The following is a 16,809-nucleotide window of genomic DNA, read 5'->3' on the forward strand; positions in this document are numbered from 1 at the left end:
ATCCAGGGCACGAAGCTCCCGTTCCACCACATCCCAAAGATGCTCTATTGGGTTGAGATCTGATGACTCTGGGGGCCATTTTAGTACAGTGAACTCATTGTCATGTTCAAGAAACCAATTTGAAATGATTCTACCTTTGTGACACGGTGCATTATCCTGCTGGAAGTAGCCATCAGAGGATGGGTACATGATGGCCATAAAGGGATGGACATGGTCAGAAACAATGCTCAGGTAGGCCGTGGCATTTAAACGATGCCCAATTGGCACTAAGGGGCCTAAAGTGTGCCAAGAGGAACATCCCCCACACCATTACACCACCAGCTTGCACAATGGTAACAATGCATGATGGATACATGTTCTCATTCTGTTTACGCCAAATTATGACTCTACCATCTGAATGTCTCAACAGAAATCCAGACTCATCAAACCAGGCAACATTTTTCCAGTCTTCAACTGTCCAACTGTTTTGGTGAACTCTTGCAAATTGTAGCCTCTTTTTCCTATTTGTAGTGGAGATGAGTGGTACCCGGTGGGGTCTTGTAGCCCATCCGCCTCAAGCTTGTGCGTGTTGTCGCTTCACAGATGCTTTGCTGCATACCGCGGTTGTAACGAGTGGTTATTTCAGTCAAAGTTGCTCTTCTAGCAGCTTGAATCAGTCGGCCCATTCTCCTCTGACCTCTAGCATCAACAAGGCATTTTCGCCCACAAGACTGCCGCATACTGGATGTTTTTCCCTTTTCACACCATTCTTTGTAAACCCTAGAAATGGTTGTGCGTGAAAATCCCAGTAACTGAGCAGATTGTAAAATACTCAGACCGGCCCGTCTAGCACCAACAACCATGCCACGCTCAAAATTGCTTAAATCACCTCTCTTTCCCATTCTGACATTCAGTTTGGAGTTCAGGAGATTGTCGTGACCAGGACCACACCCCTAAATGCGTTGAAGTAACTGCCATGTGATTGGTTGATTAGATAATTGCAATTAAAAAAACATCAAACATAAAAAAAAAACATACAAGGATCATGTCCGGACATGACTTACAGTGCACGTTCATTAATAAATTGCATGAGTGAGTGGTGCAGTAATGTGTTTTGAATGTCGTGCAGAGAACTACAGTGGAAATAATGCTTCCTTGTTGTTGCTCCGGTTTCTGGTTTTGGATATTGAAAGCAGAAATCAGCAGCGTTTTAATGATGACAGTCCAATTTACAGTACTTGTGTGACTGGCTATTTGATTTAAATACTATACATATTTTACTTGCTTAAACCAGAGAGTTTTGTGTTTTAAACGAGCATCGTATTTGCACTTCTGCATAGTAAGAGACACTAAGAGCTTGCATTAAAAACCCAAACAAAGCAAACACATTGTCGATCAGGCTTTTGCAGGACTTGTACTACAAAAGTACATTTATTTAGAGATAAACCAAAAATTGCAGCGTTATTCAATCCAAAATAAAACCCGATCATAATGTAATGCACAATACAGTTTGTAATAACATACAAACAATGTGAATTATCTTGAGATGAAATACCAGGCACAAAGAAAACAATTCAACAAACAAACAAATCAAATTTGAATAAGATTGAATGGTAGAAAAAAAAATTAAAACACCTGACACAGGCTAATATTTCATCCCCAGGCCATAATGTAGGAGTTTTAGTCAGTTGCTACCTTAACATTTCATTACAGTATTTCAACAAATTTATTGATCACTATATTCTACCCCGTAAGCCTTCAATATCACCAACTACATTAACCATCATTTTTGAAAAGGTACATTTCCCCCCCACAGAATAATTTAATGCATAACCAAACATTTAAATGTAATATGATAACTTGACATTTAACAGTCTCTCAGAAATAGACCAGATCGACGTGGAAAACTCCATACAACAGTAATGGGAAAGTGAGTTGGCTGGCAATTTCGGTGAATGGAGAGGAAGCTGCAGGGAAAATGTTCAAGCAATATTTTGGTCACATCTGATACAAGCTTTGCATCCAGCTCATCACATCAAAGCACTGTGTGGGTACTTTTGCTCTGAACGTGCCATTGAAGGTTCAATTCAAAAGTTGAAAGGATTCATTTCTGAACAAAACAAAAGAAACGTTAGGTAGATAACAATGGAATTCCCGGTCCCTCTTAACACTTGTAACACAGATGTCCAGAATGGAACTGGGCACAAATTTTTTCATAAGCATTCAACCTGTGCTTTACACTGATCTGATGGTTTACGAGCATGGTCTAGTCTCGCTCATCTTCCAGAGCAGTATAAGTACTACCTTTAGTTTTTGAAGTCCTTTTGTTGTTAGCGGCCTATCTTAAAGACATATCCTTCAATATGTCCTTCTGGTTGCATAGTCTAACACCATGCTTGCCGCTCCCAGTAAAGCAGGTTCCTCCAACTCTGATGTGACAACTTTGATGTTCTTGGCAGAGACGAGGGCTCGCTCAGAGATGATGTGCTGCACTGGCGCCTGGTAGAGAGACGCCAAGATTCCAGACAGAATCACCAGCGACGGGTTCACTATGTGAAGCATGTTAACAATTCCCACACCTAGCGCTGTGGAGGCTGGAGAGAGGAAGTTAAAGACCGGTTAGGACACTTTTCTGCTGTTTTTATGAGTAACCGTGTAACAACTACCAGTGCGGTGAGGGGAGGAATATTATATTAATTTCTTTTAGCAAGGGACAGCATTTGGATCCAAGGCGAAAGGGACTACGTTTTGTGCTCTGACCTTTGTTGAGAACAGCATCAGCTTCGCAGTTCCCCAGTTTGGCTGCATTGATGAGGTGGGCCGCAGTGATTGGCTCCGTGAGCTTCATATCCATTCCGTCCACATTCAGCCGGTCCTCTGAGACACACGAACACACAGGTTAGATGTAAGGAGCTACTTTTAATTAACTTGTCAAAAAAAACACCCAGCTCCCTTTTTCTTCATCATGCCCGAACTGTATAAAAGCTGAAAAATGACACTGTATATCCAACCCATTTCATCTCACCGTCGTGGAGCCTTTTGGCCTCTTTCTGCAGGGCCATGCCAGACGCGTAGGCCTCGATGCATCCTCGGCTGCCACACGAGCACTGCGGGCCTTCTAATGAAACCATGATGTGGCCCAGCTCGGCAGCGCAAAACGTACTGCCGTGAACCAGCTCGTTTTGATGAATGATCCCTCCTCCAATACCTACACAAACATACACGTACAAAATAAAATACGCTGCAAATGGTACATTTCTAACTGTAAAATTAAAAAAAAGACCTTGATAGACCGTGAAGTCCCCACTAATAACTAACATGTGCTTGGCCACGAGCTCCAACCTCCAAAGCAAAAGCGTTGAATGCTTCATTGAATAGTCTGAAACTTGACCATACATGCTACCTCAAGGTGAGAGACCCCCGCAATGACCTTTCATCTGGCAAGTTACAGACGTATATAAACCTGATGAATCCCTTTATTCATATTGAGGATTGTGTTGAAACAAAAAACATTTGGTACAACCCTTATAAAAACACTTTTATACTAGCCAGCAGTAACTACGTCACCTGTTCCTGTGATGACGGTGACAAAGTTCTCCACCCCCTTTCCGTGGCCAAACTTCTTCTCAGCCAAGGCAGCGCAGTTGCCATCATTGTCCACCCAGACGGGCAGCTGCAGCACGTCGGCGATGGGTGTCCTCAGGTCCACAGAGGACCACTCCTCGATCAGCTTGGTGGAATGCAGCACCACTCCTTCTTGGGGGTTCACACGCCCCCCGGTGGAGACACCTAAGATGTGGATAGATTTTAAGAGAAGCAATGAGACCTCATTTTGATAGTGGATGACAAGGTTCGTCAGCATTGCAAACGGTTTTCATTCATTAATGTGAGTGAGTGTATTTTTCATACCAACACCGAGGACTCTGCAGTTGAGGCTGACGGCGTCTCGCGTGGCGTCCGTACACATCTTTAACATGAGCTGCATCCTGTCCTCATACTTCTTTGGATTTGGCTGAGTATACTTCTTTACTATCTTACCCTGTACAGAGACATAAGTAGCATGAAGCAGGTTTTAGAGCACACAGACACAAATTGGATAACAATAATGACAAAGCATTGACCAGAATTCTTACTGGCTTAAATCATGCTTGGTCACATCTCCAACTTCATTGAAAGTCAACACTTTTCATAATGCCAAAGGGCAACAAAGCGTCTCAAACAGAAAAAAGGCAGCGTCGGAAGGATGTTAAGACTCCACGCAGCCTACCCTCATGCTGACAATGGCCACCCTGAGGTTGGTCCCTCCGAGGTCGATAGCCAGAGCGCTCTGGGTCTCCAGGATATGATCGATGTCCTGGGAGATGGAGTCCTTCACAATGGGGAAACAGAAAGTCTTCTGTAGGGGCTCATCCAGGTCAATGGTCCGTAAAAACTTGAGAATACGAGGAACAGCGTTGCCATCGCCATAAATCTTGGAGCTGATGAGAAACCAGTTCACCAAGATTCAAGATGCATTCAAGATATTTATTGTCACGCTAACGTGCACCATTTGTTTTTGCCAATATTGCACAAGAATTAGTGACATGAAGTCACATGTCAGTGTGTGTGCGTGTGTGTGTGCGTGCGCGCGTAGTGGGGCTGTTATAAGTGGTGCACCAGAGTTCACGGCTCCTTTTAAAAACATGAAAATTGGGACAAAGTCATATTGTACAAAGTACATTGCTTTTAAGGAATGAAGAGCATTGTCTCGCAGCTCTCTAGCGATTCAACAGTGTCTCAATAATGATCACACCTCAATGATTAATGTTTAGCTAGATATCTTTCCTCGGACAAGAATTATAACTTAAAGCTGCGCTAACTCTTATTTTTGATTAATATCTAAATGTATTTATGCTCATTGTATTACGGCCCACAATTTTGTCTTATTAGAATTTTAAAAGGATTAGAGAGGACAAGGACTCGGACACACAAACAAGCAGTGCATTGGTCATACCAGGGGTATCTCTTCCCAAACTGCAGCTCCAGAGCGTGGTACACCTTATTCTGAGTGTCGGCATCTCGGACATGTAGGACATTTTCACCTGGCGGAGAGATCAATGTCATCAACACAGCGGCCAGGCCCAGAGGCAGATTCATTTAGGCGGAAGAATGCTCGCTTTGCAGCCGCTAATTATGTGTTAGCAGCATGTTTGTCTTCAAGCTGCCACAACCCTCCTAATATTCCAAAAGATAACTTGTGTCAGATGACAAACTGTCTGCGTGTACCCATTTTGTAAAGCTCAGGACAAAGCGCCGTAAGCAAACACAAAGAACTTTTACAGAGCTGCACCTTCCTTCAGCAAGTGCGATGCCGCATTAGTGCTTCAATCTATCTTTTGTTAGACAAAAAACTGGGACCATAATTACAGCAAGTACCTGATGTTTTCTCTCCTACGTACCCGTTTCTCTGCCAGTTTGCCTCGTTCCCAGGTTGATGACGGGCGTGCCGAAGGCACCGGCCTCTCGTACCCCACAGCTGCTGTTCCCGATCATGCAGCCGGCGTGGGACACCAGCTGGATGAACTGCTCAAAGGGAATGTGCTTCACTGCCCGGAAGTTGGGGTGCTGCTCGATGCCCTTTTTTCGCATCACGCGCACCATCTCCTTACTTCCTGTTTACACGGGAGGTTTGTTTTGTTGTGAAGTGAGATTAAAACCCTTTTAGCCCATTAGGCGTTTTTTTCAATAGAATTGAGCCAGACCCACATGGGATAGAGCGCCAGCCTCCCTGGACAGTAAAATGAGGAAACGTGTAGAGCTACGAAATTATGCTCTGTGGGTGAAGGGCAAACGTGCCCCCCCCATAAAATCAGACCCTGAAAAGGATGGGAATGCTATGAAAGAGACTCACACATCTGCTAGCATTTGAAACCCTCCAAGAATTATGCATTCTTCCATTGAAAAAACATAAAGATAAGGCAGTTTATGATTGATAAGTGATTCGAGTGCTTGCTGTTGGTTTTCCACCAGCTCTGGGAAGGTTTGTCTGACAGAAATGTAACTCATATCAGCGGATTCAGGGTGGAACGGCCGTGCGGCTTTTAGCCTCGGTTCCGTTGTTAGCGCTCTAGCTTCGCCCATAAGTGTACAGAGTGTGTTGCCGAAATTTGCATAGGATATTTAATAACTGCGAAATACCGAGCTGTGTTTGGAGCATGTTCACTTCGCATGAACAGCATGTTCGATTTGACTGGCTTTGTAGCCCAGACTTTCCAGCGGTGTGTGGCATTGTTATGTGGGCTCAAGTTGAGGGCCTCTTCTCAACCTTTTGTGGTAGATACACTGGCAGCGTCTCGCCGGCGACATGCTGAGGACTAATAGGGTTAAGGAGCCAGGACGAAACCAGAAGTAAATAGTAAATAACGGGAATAGTAATAGTAAGTGAAACTAACCGGCGTCGATGTTAGGGAAGAGAATGAGGGTCTTTTTGTTGAAGGAGATCAGGGCATCCAGCATCAGCCCGTAGATCTTAATGGAGTGCTGGATATCAGTGGTAACTGGGTGCTGCAAAGCCACAATGTAGTCACGCTCCTGCACCTTGTCCCCTGCAAGACAAATCAAACCCCGCACATAAAATACAAACACACCAACGTCTCAGACTTTATTTCCGCCCCATGACGGCATCCCAACCTACCCAGCCAGCTCCTGATGATATCCATGTAATCATCTCTGTGATTTGATGACAGCAGCTTGTCATAGGAGGGGCAGCCAGCCAGCAGGATGCGAGAGTGGTCCTCACACATGGCGATGAGGTGCTGCTCTGCCCTCCGGGTGCAGCAGGCGTGGTAATGGGCCAGTTTAGTGATGGAGTGGCGGATTGAGTCATCGATTGTGCCACTCACCTGGGAAAAAGGGACAAGATGCCATTTTGTAACAATTACGTAGTAATTGAGTGTATTTTATTTAAATTCCCACTTTGACAGGGTAAGTAAATACTAAAGACACGCGTGCTGCGCGGCATTAAATAAAATGTATTACTTGTATGTAACTTTCCTCATATTCTCTCCTCCCGCCTCCTCACCTCTCCTCCTTCCAGATGAAGGATTCTAATGTTCATCAGCGCCGCCGCCGTTGCTAGGGCCAGCGCGTCAAAGCGGTCGCCGTGGACGACCAGGATGTCAGGGCGGAGCCTCTGAAGGACATCAGGGAGTTTCACGAGCGCCAGCCCGACGCTCTCCACCATGGCTGCCTCGTCCTCTCCTCTCACGATGGTGTGCAGCTTGGAGCCAATGTCAAAGTCGTCCTGCTCGATCATACGGAAAGTGTTTCTGCGGCGAAGGCGTAAAGAGAGAGAGAATTAAAATTGTGGCGGCTGCGGACTGCCGTGTGGTCAGACGCTGACAAATGAAGCCGTCATACCCGTAGTCATCAATGAGATGGGAGCCAAGCACCACAACTTCCAGGTCAAACTCTTCGGGCTGTTTTTTGATGCCAAACATGATGGGGGCCAGCTTGGAGTAGTCCGCTCTGTTGCATGTCGCAACGCACACCCTCAACTTCCTCTGACACTACACCGCAGAGGAGTAGCCCACCACACACAGACCATTAGTCGATCGGAACGTTGTATGCCCAAAAACGTAGAAACACCCCTCTCTCCAATAGTTGTGTTATTCAAATACAAGTGACTGATCGTGTCAAATATTTTCACATGGAGCAAAAGAAACAAAGCAATACCTGGTTCTTGTCCTCCATCTTTGTCTTGTCCAATTTTTCTTTAGCCCTTTGCATTCTCAGATAGTACAACTCCTAGAAAACAAGGACAAAAGAGAAGGTGATATCCAGTAATGGTACTTGTAATGCATGGTTCTTGGTACGCTAACCCACACACAGGTCGTACTCACTTGGGCCTTCCGAGTAGTCAGATGCTGAAGCGTGGAAACACAAGAAAACTACAGTAAACCTTTTTCTTTTGTAATTTAACATACGCTGACATCCCCCCCCAGGTGACAAAGATGCTTTGCATGGGAAGGTGATGGTCACACACACTCACACCTGGTACAAGATGACGGAAACTGGTCGAGTGAGTTACAAAGTCGTGGTTACAAAAGCTTTTCGCTTTACTTATAGACAGTGAATCGTACTTCAATCTCCTGCAGTACCTGGATGTGTTTACAACCGGTTCCTATTAGTCTATTTAGTTGGAACAAATAACTCAACCCCTCCATAATCCTTCCTTGATTAGCAAACTAAAGTTCCCTGAAGGGTGAGCTCATTTTTAAACCACTTACTGGGAAATCATTAAAACGATGATTAAATCACTGAAAATCACCAACAGAATATTTTGTCTGATTATAATTTTAGAGGACAACATTGCACACTTGACCCAAAACTAGAGCGACCAAGCCCCAGAATTGAAAAGGACCTTTTCACAGCAGGCATTCCGACTTGTCATCCTATGAAGAATGTGTCAGAGGGCCAGTAAGCAATAACAGTGACTTAAGACTCTATAATTGAAACGGATAGGTAAAAAAAAAAACACGTTTATTTTAGGAGTCACACCCAAGCTTTTGTTACGGTGACATGTCAAAAAGTCCACTCCTTGGAAAAAATATTTTGTTGATCCTGTCCTGTGTCATAAGTCAGACATTCAGCTGCAGAAAGAATGCCGTCTTTCAGCCTCAATCGTATTGTTGAACGAGGAGTTACTGACGCGATCCCAACTGCTGCACTCATGAATCACTGTTGTTGAAATTGGGTGGCACCTGTGTGCGTGACACACGCCATTGGAAAGACAATGGCAACACCTGGAAGCTATAAGTATTTGTTGGGTGTGTACATTATTCGTTACTCATTATTTTCATAGACAAGCAGAAGTTTCCCATCCTTGATCTGTGGAACACTTGTTCAGTTGCACATTGCAGTAATCACTTTTTTCTACAATTTTGAGCTCATAAAAATAAAAAATAAATGTACCACAGACTAGAGAATTGACAAGCTGCATCAGAATAACAAGCAGGACTACTGGCTGATTGCTAATAGGAACTATGAGGTAAATCACCCTATGACCAGAGACTGCAAGTGGAGGTGCAAAATGACTAATATTCCCATCATAATCCTCTAATGCAGTGTTTTTCAAACTTTTTTGCATCAAGGCACACTTAAGACACACAAAAAAAATCTTACGGCACACCAACAACCGGAAATGATATGAAAATCAATCCCAAACATAGTTTCAGCATAATATACTCTAAGAAATCAGGGAAACGCGTGTTCTATTTGTTGTGTTTTATTAAACTTAACATCATCCTAATGCCAAGATGGCACAGGCTTTATGCCCAGGTATCTCTTAAGCCTAGTTTATGCTTCTGCGTTTTCAGAGCGACGCAAGCCCCTTTTCACACCTCCTTGCGTGTGTCGAGCCATTTTTCTAGGCTTGCGTCGTAACGCTTTAGTTTGTATTGGAACCCCAAAGGATACAAAAATACATCTTCAGATTATTACTTTAGCATTTCTTCCAGTTATCATATCCCTAATAGTAGTGAAGGGTGAATTTACTCGAGTATATGAATATTTTCTGTACAGGTTCTGAGTTTGAACTGAAACAGAACAACTGGAAAACGCGATGAACTTGTTTACTACCGTCATCTGCAGAGACCGACCGTTCCTTAGTGACTGTTCTCCAGAGGCGGTTGGCTGGAATAAATGCCTCATGCCACTACAAGGTGTGGTGGTGCAGAGCCAAAAAGTATTTTTACTATATTTTTATTTTCTCTCATTTAGTCGCTAAAAAGTGTTTATGTTAGTGCTGCTGAATCCCAGCGTTTCTACGTCATTGTATTGGCCATTGGTTCTTTTACTACCCATAGATCACATCTGTATGTAGTAGAGCAGAAGGTCACACATCAGTAATGCGCCAGTGGCGTGTTAAACGTTTCTCTAAGGACACTGGAAGGTGTCGTGCGCGCTCGCCTGCTTAAAGTTGTGAGTTTCATTCATTTTCAAGGTCATTCTCAAGTGTCAAACTAGGATGTTTTAATTTGTGCAGTTTCCCCTCATTTGATAGTGATTGACCTGGATTCCACTCAATACAAAAACATTTCCGCCTCCTTCTATTTCGGTAGATGGAACATATATTGCGTTGACATTTAGGCGTTCAGTTCTGCAGCGCGTATTTCATTGTTCCGCCTTCAGTGTCCCCGTGAGATACCTTTAAATGTGCAAAAAGAAAAATTCACATTTCAATACACAATTCCCCCGTACCCCGGCAAAGTCCGAGCAAAGAGGCGCCGGTGCCACATTCCACGCTGCTGCAGGGACCGCCAGCGGGGCGATGTGTAACTATCCCGAGCACGATGACGGGCCGCGAATGCAGCAGCTTTATTTACCTCCTCCTCCCCCCAAGCGACAATACACGCCTTTAAACCGTTAACCGTGCTCCTACCATCGTATTAGTTGCCACAACAGTTGCACCACGGAGGGTTTGAGCTAACATCACTGGTGCCGCTGCGGCGCGGAGCGAATGACGCTAACGCTACCGGAACTACTGCCGACGCGGCAGAGTTCTCCGCTCCACCGGTGTGACGGCGTGACCGGACACGCCGCTAACTGGCGACTTTCCGCCGGAAAGCGACGGCCGTTGTCGTAGTTTTCGACAGTTGCGGAACATAGGAGGAGAACGCGTAGGGGTTCCCGTGAATGACGCGTTGTTCTAAGCTCTTCAACTCGACGCCAAGCCTCCTCGTGTAGCTCCGCACGTATGAGCCAAACACACGTCAGAGTGAAAGAGCCCACTCGCGTTCAAAACGTCGCTTTACGTTGATGTGTCGAAACAGGAAGGGAGCAAGATGCCCTCCTTTTAAAATAACGTTGGTATAAAACCAATTATAAAATAATCATTTTTAGGAAACATGCGTCACCACCAGGAATGACATCAAATAATTGGGTCGTAGAACCAGAGTTGGCATGGCGTTTTGGATGTAAAGTACCATTTCACATTGTATACTAATTTTGAAGACATTGGAACTATGAAAGAATCAGGAAACATTTATTGCCAAAATATGTCAAACATACAAGAAATTTGTCTTGGCGGTTGGTGCGTTGACAGTAGACAGTGTAACAATAGACAACAAGACAGCAGTGCACAGGTAATAAAATAAAATGAAATGGGTTAGTATAGAATAAGAGAATAAAGTTAGTTGAAAATATTTAAAAAGTTAAATATTAAAAAATAAAGTGCACTATTGAACAAGTGACGACGAAGTGATAAATGACAGTTAAAGTGACATGTGCGGTGTGAAGGGGAGTGACCGGTGGAATGTTACAGTCAGTCAGTGGGGGACCGGCTCTGTTGATGAGCCCGACTGCCGACGGGAAGAAACTGTTGGTATGGCGGGAGGTCTTAGTCCTGATGGACCTCAGCCTCCTGCCAGATGGAAGGGCCACAAACAGTTTTTGTCCGGGGTGAGAGGGGTCGGCTACGATCTTTTTAGCTCGCTTCACATGTGGAATGATGTGGTAAACACAAAAAAAGCCTGACAAAACGGAATTTTCCATATTCTATATTTCCAGTAGGCAGCTTTGCACACTTGGCATTCTTCATCAGCTTCATGAGGTAGTCACCTGGACTGATTTCCCAATAGTCTTAAAAGACCGCTGAGCTACGGTTGGCTGCTTTGCCTTCCCTCTGTGCTCCAAGTCAAAAAGCCCTCAGATAGCTTGGAGGTGTGTTTGGCGTCATTGTTTTGTTGAGAATACAAACGGCGGTCCACCTAATCGCAAACCAGATGGGATTGCCTGCAGAATGCTTTGGTAGCCAGCAAGGTCCGCCCACACAGTCATACCTCATCCTCAACGTTTCACGGTGGGAACCACCACCTTCAGCTCCGGTGTGGGAACAGAGACGCGAACAAGCCGGTATGTTGACTTTGTTTAAAAAGACTGCGGCAACAAAAAGTCACAGGGCGAGGTCACCGGGCCTCCCGATTGGTCTCTCCCTGCAGCCACGGAGCGGCGGTTGTTGCCCCCTGGGTTAAACCTCTCCGGCTGCCGCCGCCGGGCCTTTCGGGTAGACACATTTTCTTGAAGCCAACCGCATCCCACCGAGCACGATGCTTCCATCCGCTTTGTAACCCCTGCCCTTATTACTTATTGGTTTTATTGAGAATATATTTTGTCTAAATATTCGGAATAAAACATTTTGTTTTTTGAAAGAGCGTACCTGCAATATTATGCTGTCATTATGTTATCCATTGCATAAAATGATGTTGTTTATCGCAATTCATTTTGCACAACGTGTGCCCAGAAGAGCAGCTCTGTGCGGTTTGAGGTTTTGAAAAATCAGACGGAAGTTCGATCAGAAGACAATTTATTGTAACATTTGGTCGAGCTGCTGGTATCGCCTCTGGTGGCATCACTAGCAGCCACAACAGCTACCGAGCTAACTCGCTAACTCGCCTGCCAGTTGCACACGATTTGGCCAGCGAGCGGTGAACAGCTGTTCAGGTGGCCGCAGATCCTTTTCGCCGCCAATGAATGTTCACTCGCGATATACAGAGATACCGAATCTTATAAAATAGTGATTTGAATGTTTGGCCACACCGCACATCTCTCATGTAGGAATGATGAGCAATTCCCATTAGAGTGAAAAGTGTGGAACCAACCTGGTTCTCTAGCACGCGTAGAAATCATTTTTGTTAATGCAAACTTCAAACTCAATTGAGTGGTTGTGTGACGTAGTTGAGGCAACATGTATCCATTCCTCGTGGTTCTTTAACTCTCTTGTGGGGAACGTGGAGAGAAAGAAAAAAAAAAAACCCTCTGGGACAAAATAACGTGATTTACCTCGAGTCTCATTCAGCATGCCAGTGACTTCCGCTCAAGCATCACAAGACAGCATCAGCAGCCAGTGTTATGGGGGGAGGGACACAGGCAGGCAGCCAGAAGGCAGCGATGGCACAGCGATACAGTGCACACAAAATAAAAGAGGGGGAATGACAGACAGGAAGGAAGATGACAAAACATGTTAGAGTAATGACTTACATGTGGGTTTATCCACAAAGAAACCGGTTGCCTTTCCATCCCCCGCCTCCGTGGATTCTCAGCTTAAAAACCTTCTTTTGCGAAGCCTGCTTTCCTCTTATTTTTGCCAAGCCGCATTAGGCAATGAAGGGAAGGCATGTGCGAGCCAGCAAGCGGCAGCAGAAGGGAGAAAGGAGGAGAGAGAGGGGTAGATACGTGACCGCTGATACGGATGGGGGAGGGGCCAGGAGAGGGTTAGGTTTATTTGAATAGAAGCTCGTTATTGGTCGGAGTGGAAGAATAAAGGAACATGTGAAATCCTGCTGGACATCAAGCACAGCAGATGGTCTATTCTAAGAAAATCACAAAGTCATTGACTAATTCATCTTCCATTACAATGGTCTGACATACCATTTTTAAATGGGCCCACCGCAACAACACAAAAAAAAGGGTAAAAGTACAAAGATATAATGAGGCGTATTGGACCCTGTTATGTACACTTGTTGTTCTGTACAGCAATTAAGATTAAAATGTATATGGCTTTGAACTGAAGTGGAAAAGTGGGGCAATTGGTACTTATTTTAGAAATAAAACCTAATATTCTATCAAGTTTGTTGTGTACAAACTCTAAAATATGAATTGTGTGTAAATACACACACACACACACACACACACACACACACACACACACACACACACACACACACACACACACACACACACACACACACACACACACACACACGTATTATAATGCAATTCATTAAAAACAAAGAATATACGGCCGATTTGGGGAGGTTGCAGGGGGGCGTCATTGTTCCTGTATCATTAAAGTGGGGCAAAGTGGAGGACAGAAACGTTTGGGAATCACCGCCTTGGTGACCGCCACCATCGTCTCAATGCCAATATTGAAATGATGCCACAGCTAAAAAATGAATAGAATAAGAAGTGACAGAACATGGAACCTACATTGTCTTGTTTTGGTACCGTTTCTAACACCAGCCCGGAGGGGGATTCTGTGCAGGCGTCCCTGCAGTTCATAACCCGCTGATATTCTTTTCAACTTTGTTTGTGGACTCAAAACCTCCAGAGATCCACAGCTTTTTTTTTTTATACCACCGTCAGTTAAAGTTGGTCCTGACTTATCTAACCAGGAAGCTTCGAAGACGTTCTATCAAGGCTTTGTGGTTTAGATTATATAACAACCGAGTGGTGTCGTCTCGGGCTTGACACAATATAACAGACTTTGGTATAATTGATGTCAGAAAGACTTCAGACTCTATACCACCACTGAATACCACTGGGGGTGGGAATCACCAGAGGCCCCACCATACAATATAATACAATATTTTTTCAACAGGGACACAGTATTCACATTATAGAGTATTGTAGCAACGATGTCACCGGTTCAACCAGACTAACCAGTTTTCATCAACGACTGGAGCACCGACAGGCTGGCTCCCTTCAGAGGAATGCAAGAGCCGGAAGACTCGTTTCTCTTTTTCCATTGTCTTTTTACACTTTAGAATATTAATCATCTTAGTAAGTTTAAGTAACGTATAAGCTAGGTGAAACGTGTTTTGCCCGTGCCAAGATTGATAAGACTCGTGACCTTCCTTTTACAGATGCATGGCCCTCTTTAGTTAATCATCACAGTTACTATCAGTCTCTGTCTAAACGCCGCACACGGAATCACCATAAGTACCAACAGCGTGCACCATCTGGGTCCCTTGGAATGCCCCTACATTCAGCACGTACAGCTGTGGCCAGAGGTAAAACTATGACAGGGCCCACAACGCCCCCTCCCCCCCAAAAAACAGCAGCCCTGTGAAGTCTGCCACGTGTCTGATTCACAGGAGAGTTCACTGACTATTGCGAGTGTTCTGTTGATTTAACAAGGGCAGATACCTACAAAGGTTGCCTCAATGTACCAAAACAGTCATTTGTAACTTTCAGGCATTGTATATAATAATCACTTTATGGAGATAATAAAAGTACACAGATATATAAAATCTGGAACTAGTCATTAGTCTAATGCGGTGTCCGGGTGTGCAGTGATCTAGTGGGTGTTTGACAAACTGCACTTCAGCGGAGGCTTATGGAAACGAGTACGTGTAGAAGTAGTCCATGTCGGCCCCACCCCAAGAAGCCTGCTGTAGATGAACTTAATCTGTGTCAACAAATCAGTGTTGACACAGTTGTGACATCCTGCCACATAGGACATGGCAAACTCCACATAAAACAGACCAAACAGTCATCTCTCACAGCTTGTTTGATTTAACCCCGTTTTGTTTGCTCTTAGTTTCTTCCCGGATCATTAAAATACACTATATTATGGCACCATAACAAGTGTCTGATAAGAAAAAGCTGTTCAATGTTCCAAATTCCCTTTCAACTAGCTAAATATGATCTTGCAATCTACTTTAATCTTAAGTAGGTGGACTGATATCTACTTTACTTACCGTACGCAGGCTTTTCTTAACAGCATAAAACGTAATCTTCTGATAGTGTTTCAGTTAAGGCTGTATACACGTGACAAATGAAGATATGCGACACCTCTTTTTAATGACATGCTGCCATCTAATGTACTACAAAGGCAGCACAACCTGGGGCCGCTCCTGCGATTGCGGTCTCGCGGGTGTAGATGCAAGAAGAACCACCCGGACATCTTATCTACACCTATTTACTCATAAGCATGCGGTTTTATTTTGTTATCAGTATTTTCACTCATTTGAACTAACAACGACAAAAATCTCCTTCATGGGCGTCGAGTAAAAACTCGTTTTGACGTAACACAAATCCCCTCATCCCGCTTTTCTTGTATCTTTGTTTACACAATCCCACGATGCTTTGCGAAGCGATTCGCCGGTGTGCCCGCAGACCGCGAACCGTGGGCGAACTTCGCCTCACGTCGCTGCCCTGCCGGCGTCTCACCGGTAATTAGCGTCGGAAATACGCGGCGAGGCGGATCGCAACAAAACAAACTAGCGTTAAACAAAGCTGCTGACGCCGCCAAGCCAACGCGGTGACGTCGACGCACGCCGCTCGGACGTCAGAGACGTTGTCGCTGACGCTTGGCTGAAGTTATCGTTAGCAGCGACCACAGAGCGCCGACTCCCACGCGGTCGAGTTCAAAGTTACCTTCGACTCTCCAGGTCCTCATCTAGTGCTTCAACGCTGCGTTACTTTGTCTTCTTTCCCCTCTGCGGCGGGACGGCAGCGGTGACGCTCTCCGAGGCGACACACAGAGCATCCAAGCCCACGCGCGAAGTAAAGGGTCGCGATGTTTAGACCGGATGTGCGTTCTTTGGACTGTCAGAATAAAAGCAAACTAAATCGTCGATGAGGGGGAAAAAAAAGAAAACTCATGTCAATGAACATCATGTCTTCTTTGGGGGGCACGAATCCGGCCTGGCCAGAGAAACACCCGCAAAACAAACGACTGAGAAACGAGTGATTTACAGCAGCACCAGTGGCGATCAGCAGCCACGCGGCGGTGACGGCGGCAGCATTCAGTCCCAGCCGCAGCCTCCGTCCTCTGCTGCTATTTCATAACCGTGCTGCATTGCACCAACGGTTCACCACAGAGCGGCGGCTGCATGAGAAAAGGACAGCATCGTGGTCGCTTTTATGAGCTATTTGAGGGAGGTGGGTGGAGGCGGCTTGGGTGGGATTTGCTTCAAGAGAAATGGGAAAAGTTGAGAAAGAACTTCTGCAAGTTCTGAGAAGGCTTGAGGGAGGAGGAGGTGCAGAGAGCCGGCACAATATGTGATCAGAGAAAAGAAAGAGAGAAGAACAACGGATAGCAGAATTCACAAATTCACTGTTGTGTGT

At 45.0% G+C, this 16,809-nt stretch overlaps 1 protein-coding gene across 10 annotated transcripts; it reads right to left on the reverse strand.

Annotated features, from left to right (window-relative positions):
* Window positions 1–1,367: 1,367 nt before the first annotated feature.
* gne (glucosamine (UDP-N-acetyl)-2-epimerase/N-acetylmannosamine kinase) lies at window positions 1,368–16,512 on the reverse strand. 10 transcript variants are annotated; one of them, XM_040186636.2, is made up of 15 exons: window positions 16,117–16,485; window positions 7,860–7,883; window positions 7,693–7,764; window positions 7,378–7,526; window positions 7,040–7,286; window positions 6,653–6,860; window positions 6,411–6,563; window positions 5,418–5,630; window positions 4,973–5,060; window positions 4,247–4,457; window positions 3,889–4,018; window positions 3,547–3,768; window positions 3,005–3,187; window positions 2,740–2,856; window positions 1,368–2,573 (listed from the first exon to the last, which is right to left on the reverse strand). In XM_040186636.2, exons 3-15 carry the CDS (start codon window positions 7,744–7,746, stop codon window positions 2,338–2,340), a joined length of 2,211 nt encoding a protein of 736 aa, XP_040042570.2. In that variant the 5' UTR covers window positions 7,747–7,764; window positions 7,860–7,883; window positions 16,117–16,485; the 3' UTR covers window positions 1,368–2,337. The 10 variants fall into 10 exon arrangements, with proteins under 10 accessions (XP_040042570.2, XP_077936628.1, XP_077936626.1 ...); XM_078080502.1 differs by lacking the exon at window positions 16,117–16,485 and adding an exon at window positions 15,438–15,565; XM_078080500.1 differs by lacking the exon at window positions 16,117–16,485 and adding an exon at window positions 12,997–13,305.
* Window positions 16,513–16,809: the final 297 nt, after the last annotated feature.

Source organism: Gasterosteus aculeatus, chromosome 9 (assembly GCF_964276395.1).
Source record: "Gasterosteus aculeatus chromosome 9, fGasAcu3.hap1.1, whole genome shotgun sequence".
Classification (NCBI taxonomy): Eukaryota; Metazoa; Chordata; class Actinopteri; order Perciformes; family Gasterosteidae; genus Gasterosteus; species Gasterosteus aculeatus.